Genomic DNA, 16,847 nt, shown 5'->3' with positions numbered 1-16,847 from the left:
TCGTCATCATCTGTCTTGCGTCCACCCATACCGCGTTGGTGTCCAGTCCGAGCCTGACTGTTCTTCACCTTCCTACATACATACATGGTCGGTGGGTGGGGCCCTGTCTGTTCACGCGCGCGCGAGCGAGCCGAGACACAGACGTACAACAAAACGTACGTGCAGACAGGGTTGCCATGGTGAGAGCGAATGGCGCGGTTCACGCCTCGCAGGGTTCGGGTTCGGGTTCGGGTTAGGGTTAGGGTTAGCAAGGGTTAGGGTTAGGGTTGGGGTAGGGTTAAAATTAGTCTTGTTGTGTCTGTATATGCCAGCGTTGCAGGGTTCTGCGCTGAGGTCTGGCCCCAGCGCCGACGAGTAAGACTCAGCCCCGTACGCTGACCTAGGGTTAGGGTTAGGGTTAGGGTTAGGGTTAGGGTTAGGGTTGGGTTAGGGTTAGGGTTGGGGTTAGTCTTGTTATGTCTATATGCCAGCGTTGCAGAGTTCTGCGCTGGGATCTGGCCCCAGCGCCGACGAGTAAGACTCAGCCCCGCACGCCGACCCCACCAAATGCCGCCTCAGGGCGCCAGCCACCTCTTACACGCGGCCGGCGCCCTCTCGCGGCAAAAGGGTCGAGCGAGCGGGCAGAGTCGCGATGTCTGCGCACCACCCGCGTGCGCCGATGGGCGGCACACTCAGAGACTAGAGAGGCCCTGTCACGCCGCCAGTAGCGTTCCGCACTCCCCACGCCACCAAATGCCGCCTCAGGGCGCCAGCCACCTCTTACGAGCGCGGGTGCCGCGTATAGTCCGTTTCCGGTGGCCACTACCGGGCTCGGTCCCCTCGCTGCGGTCGACTCGGCGGACCGGGCGGCGCGCAAAAAGCACATTGCGCGGGCCAAGGCATCGTCGCGGGCCTGTCGCGCGCTCAACCTGGCCAAGAAGGAGGACAAGTAGGCACCAGATGGGCCTGAGAAGGGTCTTCGAGCAGAAACGCAGGCCGTTCATGCTCGCCATCAAAGCAGCTGCGTCATCCGGCGGCCGCCTGCGCTAGAAATGATCGGCACCAGAGCCGGGAGGTGCGCGCGGTCGGTCGCGGGGGAGCGCAATGCGATGGCCTGAGCGAGGACGCCTCTGTGCGCCCGCGCGTTAGCCATGTCTGGGGAGGTGAACGCGTCCTGTTGAGTGGTGGGATGTCGTGTGTGTGTGTGTTCGCCGCCTATATGCTCTATCCTGCGGCAAGACGGACGTGTTTTGACAATCAAAATCTACCTCAAAATTTGCGACCGCCCCTCGAAATTTGCTGATCAAAATTTGCGGTGGCCCGGATCGCGAAACCTGATGGTTTGGCCAAGCCCCGGGCCGGCGGCCACAGTATCTGACCCCCCCCCCCCCCACCCAACGGTGGGCGCGCGATACATCCGCGCAACTCAATATCTCTATATAGAGGGAGCGGACCCTGAGTTGAGGAAATCGGGGGACGCGACCCACTTCGCCACAGACGGTCCCGCGCCTCGCCACTATGACGGGTAGACGACCGCGGCTCGTGTGCGTCTACCCGTCTTTGTCCGGAGTGAATACTCCAACGCGCTCGTCGGTGACGGCGTCCCCCGATTTCGCCGCGCTCGGCGAACCTCGACAGCGCTTTCGGTGGCATGCAGCTCTTTGCGCCTGAAGCCTGGAGAGCAGCTCCTCTGCTGCTCATACGCTCTGCACAGTTGGCACAGCCTACTGTGCGGCTGCCACAGCTGTGACAGCGATGGGCTCGCCCTCACTGGCCCTCAGTCACTCGTGCTGCGGCTTGTGTGAGCGACACTGCTCGGCGACTGCCGGCACACTGTGAGACCATGGGTGTGAGAGGTAAAACCACGCTACCAGCGCTTGGTCACATCAGCCCTGAGGTCATATCCTTCTCCTCTGTTGATGGTAACACTTGTCTACTCGCTGGAGCCGAGCAGGAGGGCTTGGCGCACAACCCCTGTTCAACTCAGGGTCCGCACCCCGTAGGAAAGCCGTACTACCGCGACGCAGTAACCCGTGCGGGTGTGAGACTCCCTCAAAACCCACACGAAACAAAACAAAACCTTGAGGCGGAGGTACAACATACCGTAATTCGGCCCCTTATTTTTCGCATCGGCAGGCGACCGAGAGGAGCAGCCTCTTGCCTCCCCGCGGCCTTCGCTCACTCCGACATGAGGGCCTCGAAGCGCTCGATCGCCTCGCGGCTCTCGGCGCTGATCGGGTCGTTCGTGTACCGGAAGAAGGGCTCGCCCTCGTTGCGCGCGGGCGTGTAGAGGCCGAGCCCGCGCAGCCGCGAGTCGCGTTGTGACTGCAGCTCGAGCTGTCCCGCCTTGCGCCAATGCACCTCGTCCGGCCCGTCGGCGAAGCGCAGCAGGCGCGCCGAGGCGAAGATCGAGGCGAGCGGAGTGTCGGAGGAGATGCCCGCCGCGCCGTGCACCTGCATCGCTTGGTCGGCGATCTGCTGCACCGTCTTGGGCACGAGCGCCTTGACGATCGAGAGGAGGCGACGCGTCTCGCGGTCCGTGTTGCCGCGCGTGTCCATCAGCTGCGCCGCCTCGCGCACGAGGTGCCGCATGCCGTCGATGTCGGCGCGGCACTTCGCGATGCCGTCGATGACGGTGTCGCGCTTGGCGAGCGGCTTGCCAAAGGCGACGCGCGACTCGGCGCGCGCGCACATGAGCGAGAGCGCGCGCTCGGCCTGGCCGATGGCGCGCATGCAGTGGTGGATGCGGCCGGGGCCCAGCCGCCGCTGCGCAATCTCGAAGCCCTTGCCTTCGCCCCAGAGGATGGCGGATTGCGGCACACGGCAGTCCTCGAACGCGATCTCCATGTGGCCCTTTGGCGGGTCGGCGTCGCCAAACACGGTCAGCGGCCGCACGAGCCGGATGCCGGGCGTGTCCATCGGCACGAGGAGCATGGACTGCTGCTGGTGGAGGTTCGGGTTTTCCGGGTCCGTCTTGCCCATCAGAATCATGATTTGCGTGTGCAGCGAGCCCGCGCCGGTGCACCACCATCTGCCAGGGGGGGGGGGGGGGGGTTGAGGGGTTGAAGGGGGTGAGGGGGGAGGGGTGAGAGGGGGGAGGGGGCGGGCGGGCCGGCCCACTTGCGGCCGTTGATGACGTAGTCGCCCCCCTCCTTGCGGATGGAGATGGAAATGTTGGTCGCGTCGCTCGACGCGACGTCCGGCTCCGTCATCGCGAAGCAGGAGCGGATCTTGCCCTCGAGAAGCGGCTTGAGCCACCGCTCCTTCTGCTCGTCGCTGCCAAACCGCGCCAGCGTCTCCATGTTGCCCGTGTCCGGGCTGGTCGTGTTTGTCGCCTGCGCCGCCATCTCAGCGTGGATGGACGTGCCCATGATCTCGCAGAGGTCGGCGTACTGCAGGTTGGTCAGCCCGGCGCCGTGCCTCCCATCCACCAGCAGGGCGCTGTCCACTGGCAGGAAGAGGTTCCAGAGCCGCGCCGCCTTTGCCTTGGCCATCAGCTCCACCAGCAGCGGAGGGTGCACCCACTCCGTCTTGTCTGCAAACGCGTGGTTCTGCCGCGCAAACTCCTGCTCGTTCGGGTAGATCTCGGCGTGCATAAACTCGATCAGCCGCCCCTTGAGCGCCTCGTACTCCGCCTCCCCCATCGCCGCCCCGGCCGCACCCGCAGCGGCGGGCGCCCTTGCGGCGGAGGCCGAGGCGGGCGCCGTGGAGGCAAACGCGGCGCCGGCGCCGGCGGTGCGCGTGAGGCGGTCGGGCGAACGCTCGTACCGCTCGGCAATGTCGACGCCCAGCCCCGCCACGGCGCCCGCCATCTTGCCCCACTTCGAGCCGTCGGCGGAGCTCGCCTGCCCGTCGAGCGACCGCTTGTACACGCCCTGGAGGATGGAGGCCATGCGGAAGCAGCAAAAGGCGCGGTAGTAGTCGAGGTGCGAAGCGACGGAGGTGAGGCCGGTCGCGCTGACGTACGCGTCAACCAGCGCCTGCTCCGCCGGGATGCCCGCCGCCGCCGGATCGGCACCAAAGCCGGAGAACGCCTTTGGCCATGCCGTCGGCGTGTCGTACGGCAGCGTGGCGAGCGCCAGATCGGTGGCGGGGTCGCCGAGCGTCGCCAGCTCCCAGTCGAGCATCGCGACCACCTCGGGCGAATCGTGCGCGAAGATGCAATTGTCGACGCGCAAGTCGCCATGCACAAGCGTGGTCAGCGCGTCGTCGCCGGCGGGCAGCGCCTCCGGCAGCCACGCGAGCAGCTTCTCAAAAGCGGCGTTGGACTCCGTCTCCGCGGCACGGTACTGCGACGTCCACACCTTCGTCTGCCGCGCCACGTAGCCTCCCTCCTTCCCAAAGTCGCCAAGCCCGGCCGCCTTGTAGTCAACAGTATGCAACGCGGCGATCGCAGACAGGAAGCTGCCGTACAGCGCGCTGCGCTCCTGGGGCGAGGCGGCGGTGCCCATCTTCGGGTCGTCGAAGAAGCGGCCAGAGACGTAGTCGCACACCAGGAAGGGCGTGCCGAGCACCTCGGGGTCGTCGCAGAACATCCGCATCGCGGGCACCGGCACCGCCGTCGCGCCGAGCGCCGACATGCAGCGGAATTCGCGATCGACGGCGTGGGCGCCGCGGAGGAGCTTGCCAGGCGGCTGCTTGCGGAGCACCAGTCGCGGACCCGCCTCGAACGACAGCAGGTACGTCGGGTTCGACTGACCGTGCGAGAACTGAGACACGGCGACCTTCTCGGCGGCCGACCAGATCGCGCCGGCGTCCGCGAGGAGGGGCAGCAGCTTCGAGACGTCGAGCTCGTGGCCCTGCCGCACGCACGTTGTGGCGGGCGCGAGCGGCTCCGCAGCCGTTGAAGCAAAGAGGCGGCCCAGGGCGGGGCCGCAGCGTCGCGGCGAGACAGCATGTCTAATCATGGCCCCCCCGGGCACCAGCTGTATTCACAGCCAGGTTCTGTGTGTTGGGTGAGCCTGTTTGTGTCTGTGTGTCGCTCGTGCGTGTCGTCATCATCTGTCTAGCGTCCACCCATACCGCGTTGGTGTCCAGTCCGAGCCTGGCTGTTCTTCACCTTTCTACCCGTTTGAGCGCGGAGGCTCAGAGCCGGAGGGTGGCTGGCTCTATGTAGGACTGTAAAGGATCAAAACACTGCTGCACGCAAACGCTCGCAAGGGACGTAGGACCGTGACAAGATTGAGCACAAGGAAGCTCGAGAGTATTGACATTGGGGGCCGGACGTGTCCGCGACGCCCTGGGCGCCCTGCCCTATGGAGCCCCGTTTAAACGCGGAGCTCCGTCATCATGGCAAGGGCGCTGGCGTGATATTCTCGGGCGAGCCGCACCCGGACGACAGCGTTTGCATCTTGCGGCCAACCAGCGAAGACTCTTGCATCATGGACCGTCGCCCTGTGCGGCCCAGCCGGCACGTGCTACGCGGGTGGCATCTTCTTGCTGTCCATGGAAGTGCCCACGAACTACCCCTTCCGTCCGCCGAAGCTGCGGTTCATCACGCCCGTCTACCACCCAAACGTCAACATGCGCACCGGTGAGATCGATCTTGACATATTGGGCTCGCAGTTTTCCCCCACCCTGACGGTCCTCCATTACGTGATGTCGCTGAGCGCACTGCTCTCTGCGCCCACCTTTGACCTCTCTTGCTGGCAAGTCCTGCACCACGAAGCCGTCAGCGAGGCCGACCGCGCGGCGATGCACGCGCAGATTCGCCTCGGGCAGAGGGATCTGCCGGCGTGGGAGGCCAACGCTCGGGCACACACGGCAAATCACGCGCTGCCGCTAGCTGTCAGCGACACTGGCGTGCTGCGTATGCTGCACGGCAGTGCCGCGTTCGCCCTGCGAGCGGGCGAGCGGGCGAGCGAGCGAGCGGACGGCCACATGCGCCTCGGTTCCTTCGTGGCGTTCCTGCTGTGGGCGGCGAAGCACACCCCGCTGGCGCTGCCGAGCGAGGTGTGGCTAGCGCACATCATCCCGCTAGTGCTGCGCCCTCGGATTACGCCATCGCGGGCCCTCGCCGACGCTGCGGAGGTGCCGGAGGAGGCGTTCGAGCGCTACTGGCGCGCAAGCAGAAAGGAGTGTTCTCGCCTCCGAGACGGAGAGGCACATGAGAAGGTTTAGAGAGTCATGCTACGGTGCCTTACAGTATGTGTGGGTTATACCCCCACTACGGCTATAGCACTTACTACCCCCACTACCCGCTGACGGCCCAATCGCAATCCGCACCCACTTTTGTGCAGTTGGGCCATTTCGGATTTTAGCTCCATATCTTAGCCATAGTTTTGTTTGTGGATTGGATACAGGTCAGGGTTGAATAACACACAGGTGTGGCACGTGTCTTCAGTTACCCGTAGGGCATGCAGATACTGCAGATTCAGATGCACCTTGCACGCTCTCACACCTGTGTGTTAAGCGGCTCTCATCATGTCCCAGCTGTATTCACAGCCAGGTTCTGTCTTGTGAGCCTGTGTCTGTGTGTCGCTCGTGCGTGTCGTCATCTGTCTAGCGTCCACCCATACCGCGTTGGTGTCCAGTCCGAGCCTGGCTGTTCTTCACCTTTCTACCTACCTACCTACCGCTAGGTTCTCGAGTTGGATATCCTTTGGCCGCGTTGGGTAGCGAGGATACACAGGGCACAGGCAAACCACCGGACCGGAGCCGGCTAAGCGACTCCATTGAGAACGGCAATGCACTTAGCCGTGCACAATGCCGCTCTCAAGAACGACCGAAATAAATAAATAAATAAAACGGACACCTCTACTAGGAGATGGGTAGAAAGGAACAGGTCCCCGCCCAAGAACGACCGAGATTCGCTGCCGCCTCCTAATTCTTGCTTGGTGGTCCAACGTCCAAGTAACCTCGTCGAGGTACTGGGCCCCACCACCGGAACTCCACCACCACCCACCGCGCCAATCCACGCCACCCCACCTCTCGCGAGGCTTCTCGGCGTGGCGCAGAGGCCTTTGCGCACCACATCACGCGGAGAAGGGCGTGTCCTCGAGGAGGCTGCGCTGGCCAGCGAGGCGCTGGCCGGTGGCGGCGGGCGACCTGCCCGTGGCGGGGCAGCCCAGAGGGGCGGGGCGACCCTCGCGTGCCGCGAACGGCGCAGCCTCAAAGGTGGTCATGACGCCGAAGTGGTCCGACAGCCAGTGGCCCTGTGGCGGGTGTTGCGTCAGCCATCAGGCGGGAAGGGCCGAGGATAGGCCGGGAGCCGGGGGCTGAGGGCAAGCTGAGGCCGTCGAGGGCGCGAGGGTAGATACGAGCAAGGGTAGTGGCACAGAGCGTCTGGCGTGTAAAATAGTGGTGGTAGTAGTGAGTAATCGCCTGCTCCGGCTCGTCGAGCGCGAGGCGCGACTCGAGAGGCGTGAGGCGCGACGCCTGGCGGGTTGTGTCGCGGACATGTCAGGGACGCGCGCCGAGCCGCACCCCGGGCACGGTGGGAAGGAGTCGACCTCGCCGCAGAAGATGTAGTCGAGACGCGTGGCGGCGCCGTCGCCCGGCGAAAGCCAGCCCTCCCTCACTAGCGGGTTGCGGGTGCCTGAAGCGAGGGAATGGTGGTGCCCGTTCGAACGGGGTACACCAACGGCGGCGCGCGCGTCCTACGAGACAGTGGCCGTGTACCTCGGCCACACTCGGCTGCATCTCGGCAATAAGCTCGCGCGCCGTCCCACGAGTGGCCCGGCCCGCCGGACGGCCTCCACGCGTCGACGAACCCGAAGCGGGAGGCGAGCGGCGCCCACTCACCGAGCTCGGGCGAGCTGTTCAGGTCGCCGCAGAGGAGGGCGCGTGCGCCGCGCGCCTCCGCCAGCCGGCTCGCCTCGAGGAAGAGCTGCTGAAGCTGCGTCTTGCGGTGCACAGAGGTGGAAGGTATGGAGCTGATGCCTGCGCCCGAGAGGAGCCGCGAGAGGTCGAAGAGTTGGTCCCCGCTCTCCGCGTTGGCGTGCGTGTTGACGACGAGGAGCCGAGAGCCGTCGCCCCGGAGCCGCAGCGGGACGGCGAGGGCGCCGCGAGGCCGGAAACGGTTGAGCAGGTCGCCCGCCTGGTCCTCAAAGGGGAAGGCGGTCGCGAGGCCGTCCCGCTCCAGCGTCGCCCGCTTGTGCAGGATCACCAGGCCAGACTGGACCGAGCCGAGCAGGAAGCCGCCGATCGTGGTCTGCGGGCCGACATGGTCGAGCGCCAGCCGCATCATGCGCCCGGCGCGGCAGCGGAACTCATCGGCGGTGAGCACGAAGGATGCGTCGTACATGTCGGAGAGCGCGTGCGCGTACCGCTCCCGCACGCCGTCCGAGACGACCTCCTGAAGGCAGATGACGTCTGGCGCCAGCTCCCGCAGCTTGCTGATCTGGCCAGCCAGCCGCGCCGAGCCGTCGAGCGTGCCAGCCAGCGGCGTCGGGGTGGGAGGGCCGCAAAAGACGTTGTAGGTGAGGACGGACAGGCGTGGCGCCGGAGCCGACGCGGCGAGGAGGCGGAAGATGGCCATGGCTGGGCAGGTGCGGCAGGGAGCAGGTGCGGCAGGCAGTCGCAAGCCAGACGAGCAGGTGGAGGCCGCACCTCAAACTCCGGCAAGGGCCGCGGCGAGGAGGGTTGGACGATGATGTCACGTGTCGGATGCGATTCCGTTTTGCTTCTCCAGCGATGATCCCAGGAACACAGCGCGCATTTCTTCTGATCCCGCCAAGCTAGGATCCCTACAAGACGCTGGCCGCGCCCTCCCGACACGTACATGTCGCGCCGACGCCTGGCTGCGTCTGGCCCTCGCACGTTCACGAGCGCGTGGCTCAGCTGGCGCCCGCGCGTCTGCCTCTTTCACGGGTTCCTATCCGCCGACGAGGCCGCGGCGCTCATCGCTCTGGCCGACCGGCAAGAGGCGTGCGCTACCCACAGCGCCGGCGCGGCACGCACGAGCAGCGGGTGCTGGTTGCCGCGCTGCGACGCGCCCGCACGCGATGATCGAATGCGCATTTCTCCCCCACCCTTCGTGTAATCATGTAGTCCCCAGAATCGCTGACGTGTATCGCTTGTCATGTGAGAGAGTGCGTTGTGTTCTTCCAGTGCGAGCCAGTCCCGTGCCCAGTGTAAAAAGAAAGAAATAAAACAGACACCCCAAGGGAGGGATGGGAGAACGGCACGCCGCCACCACACAGGGATTTTAAGGAGAGGGGTGTGGTGCCCAGTGTTATGCGAGGGAGCTTGGTTGAAAACTTCGTCTTATCCTTTCGCCTGCGGAAACGACCAGGGACCCCTAGATGTCACCCCGGAAGCTCCGACGAGTTGCCACCTCCAGTGCAGCTCGGGTCCTGGCCTGCGGCGCGGATCCTCCCCCCGCCGGGCTAAACCCGTTCAGCGCGGTATATGCCGTCCGGGTCACCCCCAGCCACTCACAACTGCCCCATAGCCTCCCCGGAGCCACCCCCAACTCTCGCCACCGCCACGTGGCGCGCTGTCCACCCCCTGGCATTGCGCAGCATCTTGGCGCTGAGTGAGCGTGGTGTCGGCGGCAGGGAAAAGGGCGGGCTGCGCGGCGGCAAGCCGAACAAACCCAACAACTGGCGGAACTGCAGGCAGCGGCGGCTGGCCACTGGCACCAATGCGACGGTCGGTCCCAGCTGGCTCGCTGCACATCTCTCGTATATTGCGAGCGGTGCGACCGCGGTCAGCACAGGCGCTGCCGCCGTCTCACGACCTGCACCGCGCGCAAGCGGTCGCCCAATGGGGTGAACAAGCGAGAGGTCGGTGCGCGCTGCGCAAGTAGCAGGCGCTCCCGTACCCCACGCCTCCTGACCCTCTGATTCCCCTCGCGCCGCAGAGCGTGCGGCAAAGCGCGCGGCCAAGGCCCGCCCGGCGGCCAACGGACCCGTCCTCCCGTGGCACCGACGGCTGCGGCCCGACAACTCGCCCGCCGTGCAAGAGGAGGGCGAGGAGGAGGGCGAGGAGGAGGACGAGAAGGCTACATGCGCCGTTTGAGGCCAAACGGTGACGGCGACGGCACAGGTGGCGGCGCCGCCGGCGCTGTCTCGGCGGCGGCGTGAGTCGCCGAGCAGGGCCGTGGCCCGCGGGTAGGAGCAGAGGTGGACGAGCTGCCAGCAGTCCGCCCTGCTTCTTTGGCAACCCCGGGCCCGAACACGGTGTTCACACCCCGTACAGGGGAACACTGTCCGTATTCTCTGCCATCGCTCAGGTCCCAACCCATGTGCTCGTCCGCGCAGGGAGGGCTCGGTCGCGCCCCCCAGAGTGAGGGGTGTTCGGAACAACATAGCTAAAAAACCCGCAGAGAAATGCGCTTTAACGGAGTAAATTAGGCGGCTCCGGTGGTGTGCCGATGAGTGTGCTAGCCGGTTGAAAACAACACTCGGCTCTCTCACACTCTCACACTCTCACACGGCCGCGTCGGGGGGGGGCGGGGGGGGGGGGGGGGGCAGATGGTAGGGCCTAGGACCAAAAGAGAGAAATCAACGACGGATCTCGGCTTCTCCACATGACCCAAGCAGAGTTACGCCGAGAGGCGAGAGCAAGGGATCGGTCGGCAGGCTGCAGCGACGTCGTCGCAGAACGAGGCAGAGGTTAAGGAAAGGAAAGGAAAACAGACGGGGTGCGAGAGGAAAACCTTGGGTCGACGTTTTCTTTTTGAATGATGAAAGACAGGCGGTTTCCGCCCGGTTTGGCCGCGTGGAAACATCTAGACTGGCCATGCTCAAGGCTGCCTCGCTTCTGTTCGTCGCTCTGTCGACGTCTGCCCTGCCGGTGCGTCGCTCCGCCCAGCCGCACTTACTCACATGCAGGCTTGAACTTACACGCACCACACGAGTGCGCAGGCAGAAACCGTCGACGACATCAACCCGACCGCTCGCAGCCTCGCCTTTGCGCCCAAGCCCGTTCCTCCCGTGCCCGACGTGGTCGACGACCCCGCCTGGCTGATCGCCACCTCTGGCTTCTGTTCGAACCTCAACGTCGTGATGAAGGAGCGCGACGTCGAGGCGAGCGAGACGGAGGGCGACACGGCGGCGCACTTCATGGCCGACATCGCCTTCAACTACTACCCGCAGACGGCGGTCAAGTTCACCGACTTCCCTCACCACCTCGCAAAGACCATCGAGGGCGACGCGGCAGAGGCGGACGCGCTGGTCTCAAGCGCGTGGGACCACAAGAACATCGCGCTGCTCGAGCCGACGTCCACTTGCAGCGCCGACGAGCAGAGCAGCCAGGCGTGGGGCATCTCCGTCTTCAAGGTGGAGGAGCACCGCCCTTGCGCGGACGGCGAGACTGCGTGGGAGGGACACCCCTGCGTCCACTACTCCGGCTACGTGTCGGCGGCTACGTCCAACTTCGTCAACGTCAACGAGGGTCGGTTCGTCTGCCAGCTGTTCGTCGACTCAGTCTCATATGAATGCACAGCCTGGGTTCGTTACCCCCAGTCTTGGGCATTCAATTGCTGCTTAATTTGCGGCCAGCCTCAGTGCCCAGGGCAAATCAAAGGCCAGCCATGTCAATGGTAGTAGCGCCATGAGGCTTCCCGCCAACGAACGACCTTGTCCTCCGTACAGCGAGGCTTCTGACGGAGATGGGCCCTCCCACGGCGCAGGATGCACAGATAAACGAGATTCCCTCCGCGAGATCGAGTGTCTTTTACAGGGATTTTAAGGAGAGGGGTTGTCAAATTCTCTCTTCTGATCCCGCCAAGCTACCCGGGTACAGGGGTAGACGTCCCCGGGTCTACGCCCTTAAAGCTACAAGAGGCTGGCTCGACCTCCTGATCCCGCCAAGCTTCAAGAGGTGGGTTGGGGCCGTGCGTGCACACCCCGTTTACCTGCCTGCTGTATTCGATTCGATCGAGGACTTCGTGGTAAAATTCTACGCAATGATGCTCGAAATTCTTTTTGCCTTTGTCCTTGCTTCTTCGCGATTTCTTGGTGTGCTGGCCCTCCCTAGAATTCACAGCCATTGATTGATGCAGCAGAAAAAGGTCGGTACAGTCCGCACCAACACACAGACACAACCCATTCCCTTCCGCTCCGAAATGTCAGCGGCCATGGCGAGGCGCGGCGCCACACGCACAGCCTTCTCCTCCTGCGCAGCCGCTTTCACCGCAGCCGCGCGCAGCGCGCTGGCGTTGCCCAGAGAGCACACAGTTCTTGAGAGAAGAGGACGAGTCGTCGAGCCATCCTGCCGCCTCCGTGCCCTCACTTCCAGGGGCGTAGAAGGGAGCAGAGACCCCGGGGCACACGCACGAAGCACCGCTGGCACCCGCTCCCACGCCCAATCGCGCCTCGCCTCGCCCCGCAGGCTCAGTTTGATCGAGCAGCTCCGCTGCACTGCTGGCGCGCTACTGTCGCTCCTGTCATGGCCTCCTCCAGCCCCCTGTACTGCTGGGACAACTGCCTGCAGAACCGCGACGGAGAGGGCGCGATGATCGAGTGCGACGAGTGTGGCAACTGGGTGCACAAGAAGTGCCACCTCGGCTTCTTCGGCATCTCGAGGATGGGCGCCGGATGGGAGCGCAAGCACTTCATTGGCGTCTGCTGCCAGTCGAAGCAGGCGCGCCGCGCTGCGGCGCGAGGGAGGGGCGGGCGCGGTGCTCACTCCCGACTCCCTCACCTCGCAGGATCGGTGCCCCGGCGGCGACGACTGCCCCGGCGCCGGCAAGTGCAAGGCGACGCACCATTGGTGCAGCCGCAACCGCCACTGGGTGCCGACCGGCAAGATGCTCATCAAGCGCGGCACCGGCAACGCCTACGCCATGGAGTGCGAAGCGTGCCGGGACGGGCGCGACGGCTACATCACTGCGTTCGGATGTGGGTGAGCCTAACGCGCTTCGTATCCTTCACTTGCTCGCGCAGGAAGGCGATCTGAGTCGCCACATGTCGCATGCGTTTCGAGGAGGTGTTGCCCTCGCTAAGGAGCACGGCCGCCCTATTGTCGCAGAAGAGCGGCATTGTGCATCCGAGGTCCGACTTATTGCCCTTGTAGTCGGGTAGGTCCTCGGCCATGAACTTGATGGTGTCCGAGACCGCGATGGCCGCTTGTGTGGCCTTGGTCGCAATGGCGTGGGGCAAAAGCACTTGAACTGCCGGTGCGTCGAAAAAATCGCGATGGCCGACATTTTGGCGTCATCTCGAACCTCGGGGCACGCGTGGCACAGGCGCTCGAAGAGGACGCCCGATCCGATCGGGATGTCGGCGAGCTCGTTCAGCCAGGCCGAGTTGTGGCCAAGGAATGGCGACTTGGGGCACTCGGCCTTCTTCTTGGCGTCCCATCCGCCGCTACCAAGCTGCTGCACTTGGGGTGGGACGACGGGGGTAGACCGTGCTGTTGCTGTGAACAGCTGGGGCACGCGCCTTATCTGGCCCGGCCCCTTGGGGACTTGCGGCTCGGGTGCGACCTCTAACCGCGGGTCGCAGACCGTGCTCTCGGTGTCCGATGACATGGCGCCTCTTCACGATCAGCACGCCAGTCTGTTCACACCTCTCTTCTGTTCACTTCACGGAGTGACAGGGGTTCGTTACCCAGTTTAAGAAAGGCTTCAAGAAAACACACACACAGAAAAACACCCTCATTTACAAACGACCGGAGCCAGCGCGCTTGTGGCTTCCACTCACAAGCACGCTTTTCCACGTCTCCGTCCCCGCTCTACCTAAGGCTTGCCGCTCGAACCAATGGCGGTGGGGACGGAGGTGTCGCCTCCGTCCCCGCCGTGGAGGCAGCGCCTCTCTCCCCGCTCGACCTATAGCGGTCGGCGGACTCGAGTTCGAGTGGGGACGGCGGCTCATATTGCTAAATATAAAATTCCCCCACCCGGGTGGGGGAACATAAAAATACCTCAGGGTGCTGTGCGGGTGTGAATGCAAGAGCGCTGCGCTGAGAACGAGCAGCTATTAACAACGAAGGCGCTCTCAAAAATAAAAAAATTTTAATGGCCGCTCTTCTGGGCAGGTATGCAGCCAAAAGTGTTCGGTAGACCAGCCTCTCGGTACACGCCACGGCCCCGGGCTAGGCCCGATGCGTCCGCTACCACGCTCCAAACATGTGCACCCTCCTGCTGCAGGTCGCCATCAAGGAGCCGTCCTCGTCGTGTACGTCGTGCTGCCGTCGCGTGTACCGAGATGCCTCGCAACCGAGGCCTCGGCCGAACGGGCAAGAAGCATAAGAAATCAGCCAACGACAACATCCACAGGCAGCCCAAGGCGACCACCGAGCCCACGGTCGCCACCGAGGCGCCGGAGCCGCTCGCCGCGCCCGACACCTCGCCGGAAATGGAGGTCGAGCCGGCAGCGCCCGACGCGCAGGCGCTCGCGACAGGTGCGGCTGCTCGGCGACGTCGAGCGTGGTGCCCGACGGCTCAGGAGCCTTCTACCATAAACCACTACCACGGCTGCCACCGTCGGCGCCTTCGCTCGAGCTCTCCGAGGCCGCGTTCTGACCTCGTGCCGCTGTTGTCGCTACAGCAGCGACGAGGGCCGCGGCAAGGGGTGCAGCGGCGACGGGCGGGGGGGAGAGGCGCGGCCAGCTACCGGGTCGTTGCCCCCGCCCACCGCGCCGGGCCCCTGCACCCGGAGGCGGCTTGCGGCAGCCTTCCCGTGTCTCCGTGCGACCCGCTTGGGTAGCCGGCCATGTGTGGCCCGCTGCCGGAAAAAATCCGGGGTTTAGCTAGCGTATCTCGGGCCCACTTTAGAGCTAGGGCATGATCTTAGGTGTTCTGGATAGCCCACAAGGGTCTTCTTTGGCATGGTAGCGGTGGTTTTGCGCGAGTCGTTCATTCAAAAATCACCATTTCCCCCACTACCTTCTCTCCCAGTACCCCCGGTACTGCCAGTAGATAGAGAGAAGAAGAGTGGGGAGAGAACAAAACGGAAAAAGAAACGCAGCGCCTCGGCCGGATTCCAAATTCATTTTTTCGATATTTTCTTACCACGAGTGGTGATGAGCGCCTTGCTTCAGAAAAACAATTTTAGGGACTCACGCGCCTTGACCTATCAAGTATCATCACTGCGGCGCCCACACCTCGATCTTCTTGGGAAGCAGCTGGTTCGACAGGTCCTCTCCGTGGCCTAGGCACCCGCTCTCGCCCGCGCCCCAGGTGAAGACGGCCCCGTCGGCAGTGAGGGCGAGGTTGTGGCGGCCTCCAGCCGACAAGGCGACGACGCGCTGGTCAGCCAAGGCCTCGACCTTCTTCGGCAGCAGCTGGCGCTGCTCGTCGCCGTGGCCCAACCGGCCGGCGCCTCCCAGGCCCCAGCTCCAGACGCTGCCATCGGCGATGCGGGCGATGCTGTGGCGGGTTCCGGCCGACACACCGATGACGCGCTGCCCCGCCAAGACCTCAAGCTTCTTCGGCAGCAGCTGGTCCTGCTGGTCGCCGTGGCCTAGCTGGCCTACGCCTCCCCCGCCCCAGCTCCAGACGGCGCCGTCGGCGGTGAGGGCGAGGCTGTGCACATCTCCAGCCGACACAGCGACGACGCGCTGGCCAGCCAAAGCCTCGATCTTCTTCGGCAGCAGCTGGGTCTGCTCGTCGCCGTGGCCCAGCCGGCCCCAGAGACCAAAGCCCCAGCTCCAGACGGCGCCGTCGGCAGTGATGGTGAGGCTGTGGCGGGCTCCAGCCGACACAGCGACGACGCGCCGCCCAGCGAAGGCCTCGACCTTCTTGGGCAGCAGCTGGTGCTGCTCGTCGCCGTGGCCCAGCTTGCCCTCGTCTCCCCCGCCCCAGCTCCAGACAGCGCCGTCGGCGGTGAGGGAGAGGTTGTGGAAGGAGAGGTTGTGGTACTCTCCAGCCGACACAGCGACGACGCGCTGGTCAGCCATAGCCTCGACCTTCTTGGGCTGCCACTGGTCCTGCACGTCGCCGTGGCCCAGCTGGCCACTGCCTCCAAAGCCCCAGCTCCAGACACTGCCGCTGCCGGTGAGGGTGAGGCTGTGGAAATCTCCAGCCGACACAGCGACGGCGCGCTCGCCGCCCAGCGGGGAAGGGAGGCGGGTCGGCGTGTTCAGCCGCGTCACGCCCTCGCCGTGCCCGAGCAGTCCCGGCGTCCAGATCACAGCCTTTCCGCACGACGAGAGCCGCCCCTCGCCGTCGATGAAGAGGCTCTGCCGATAGCCTGCCGCCGCCCTCGCCGGCGGGTTGGACTCGCGCAGCAGCGCAACGAAGCACAACCACCGCACGGCGCAGCTCTCGCCCTCTGGCTGCGCCGGCAGCTCGAAGCCGCGCTCTCGCGCCCACAAGCGGATGCCCTCCAACGCAAGCGAGGCGTGGAAGAGGAGCGAGACGGCCGCGACGCGAGCGATGTCGGCGGGGTCGCAGCGGGAGATGACGCGTGCGAGAAGCTCGAGGGGCAGGTCGGTGAGGGGGCAGTGTGCGGCGGCGGCGGCGGCGGAGGCGAGGCGGCGCGAGCGGCGCGAGCGGCGCGGCGGGGTGGACATCGCGAGAAAAAGAATACCTTGCAATATTTATACCGGTAAAATGATCGGAGTGGGAGTCAGAAATGTGGTCCTTGCGCGAGGGGAGCTCGATAGACTCGAGGGGCCAGGATACGCCGCGAGGAGGACGGAGTTGCGCCGAAAGGCGAAAGAAGCCGCGAGAACAAGGGACCGGCGGGCGGCGGCGTCGCAGGACGAGGCAGAAGAGAACGACGCGACAGAGGAGGAAGTGACAAGGGAGAGAACGACGAGGGTGGGACGACCGCGAGGTGGCATGAAGGTTGCAGCGAGAATCGGCGAGAGACTGCGAAGAGAGATAGGAAGAGGCAGACTCCCTAGGGTGGGCGACGGATAGCGCACCACACACCTCTCCTTAAAATCCCTGTGTGGTGGCGGCGTGCCGTCCTCCCATCCCTCCCTTGGGTTGTCTGTTTTCTTTCTTTTTTTGGAAGGCGTGTGCCGAGTAC

At 64.9% G+C, this 16,847-nt stretch overlaps 4 protein-coding genes across 4 annotated transcripts; 2 read left to right on the top strand and 2 right to left on the bottom strand.

Moving 5' to 3' along the window:
- Window positions 1-1,399: 1,399 nt before the first annotated feature.
- On the bottom strand, window positions 1,400-4,888 carry EMIHUDRAFT_441547 (putative acyl-CoA dehydrogenase; the record flags this gene model as incomplete). Its single annotated transcript, XM_005785974.1, has 3 exons — window positions 1,400-1,422; window positions 2,158-3,010; window positions 3,100-4,888. Coding segments are annotated over 2 exons (2,642 nt in total), but the record flags the coding sequence as incomplete, so codon positions are not given.
- Window positions 4,889-5,328: 440 nt separating this feature from the next.
- EMIHUDRAFT_47957 (hypothetical protein) lies at window positions 5,329-5,616 on the top strand (the record flags this gene model as incomplete). The annotated part of the gene is made up of 1 exon (XM_005785973.1): window positions 5,329-5,616. A coding segment is annotated over one exon (288 nt), but the record flags the coding sequence as incomplete, so codon positions are not given.
- Window positions 5,617-6,701: 1,085 nt separating this feature from the next.
- On the bottom strand, window positions 6,702-8,526 carry EMIHUDRAFT_467770 (hypothetical protein). The gene is made up of 4 exons (XM_005785972.1): window positions 7,600-8,526; window positions 7,431-7,516; window positions 7,303-7,356; window positions 6,702-7,133 (listed from the first exon to the last, which is right to left on the bottom strand). Exons 1-4 carry the CDS (start codon window positions 8,456-8,458, stop codon window positions 6,954-6,956), a joined length of 1,179 nt encoding a protein of 392 aa, XP_005786029.1. The 5' UTR covers window positions 8,459-8,526; the 3' UTR covers window positions 6,702-6,953.
- A 5,490-nt stretch (window positions 8,527-14,016) lies between these two features.
- On the top strand, window positions 14,017-14,738 carry EMIHUDRAFT_363886 (hypothetical protein). The gene has a single exon (XM_005785971.1). It carries the CDS (start codon window positions 14,076-14,078, stop codon window positions 14,574-14,576), a length of 501 nt encoding a protein of 166 aa, XP_005786028.1. The 5' UTR covers window positions 14,017-14,075; the 3' UTR covers window positions 14,577-14,738.
- The last annotated feature ends 2,109 nt before the right edge of the window (window positions 14,739-16,847 follow it).

The sequence above is a fragment of the Emiliania huxleyi genome (genome assembly GCF_000372725.1).
Source record: "Emiliania huxleyi CCMP1516 chromosome Unknown EMIHUscaffold_156, whole genome shotgun sequence".
NCBI lineage: Eukaryota > Haptophyta > Isochrysidales > Noelaerhabdaceae > Emiliania > Emiliania huxleyi.
This window is presented reverse-complemented; position numbering and strand designations above follow the sequence as displayed.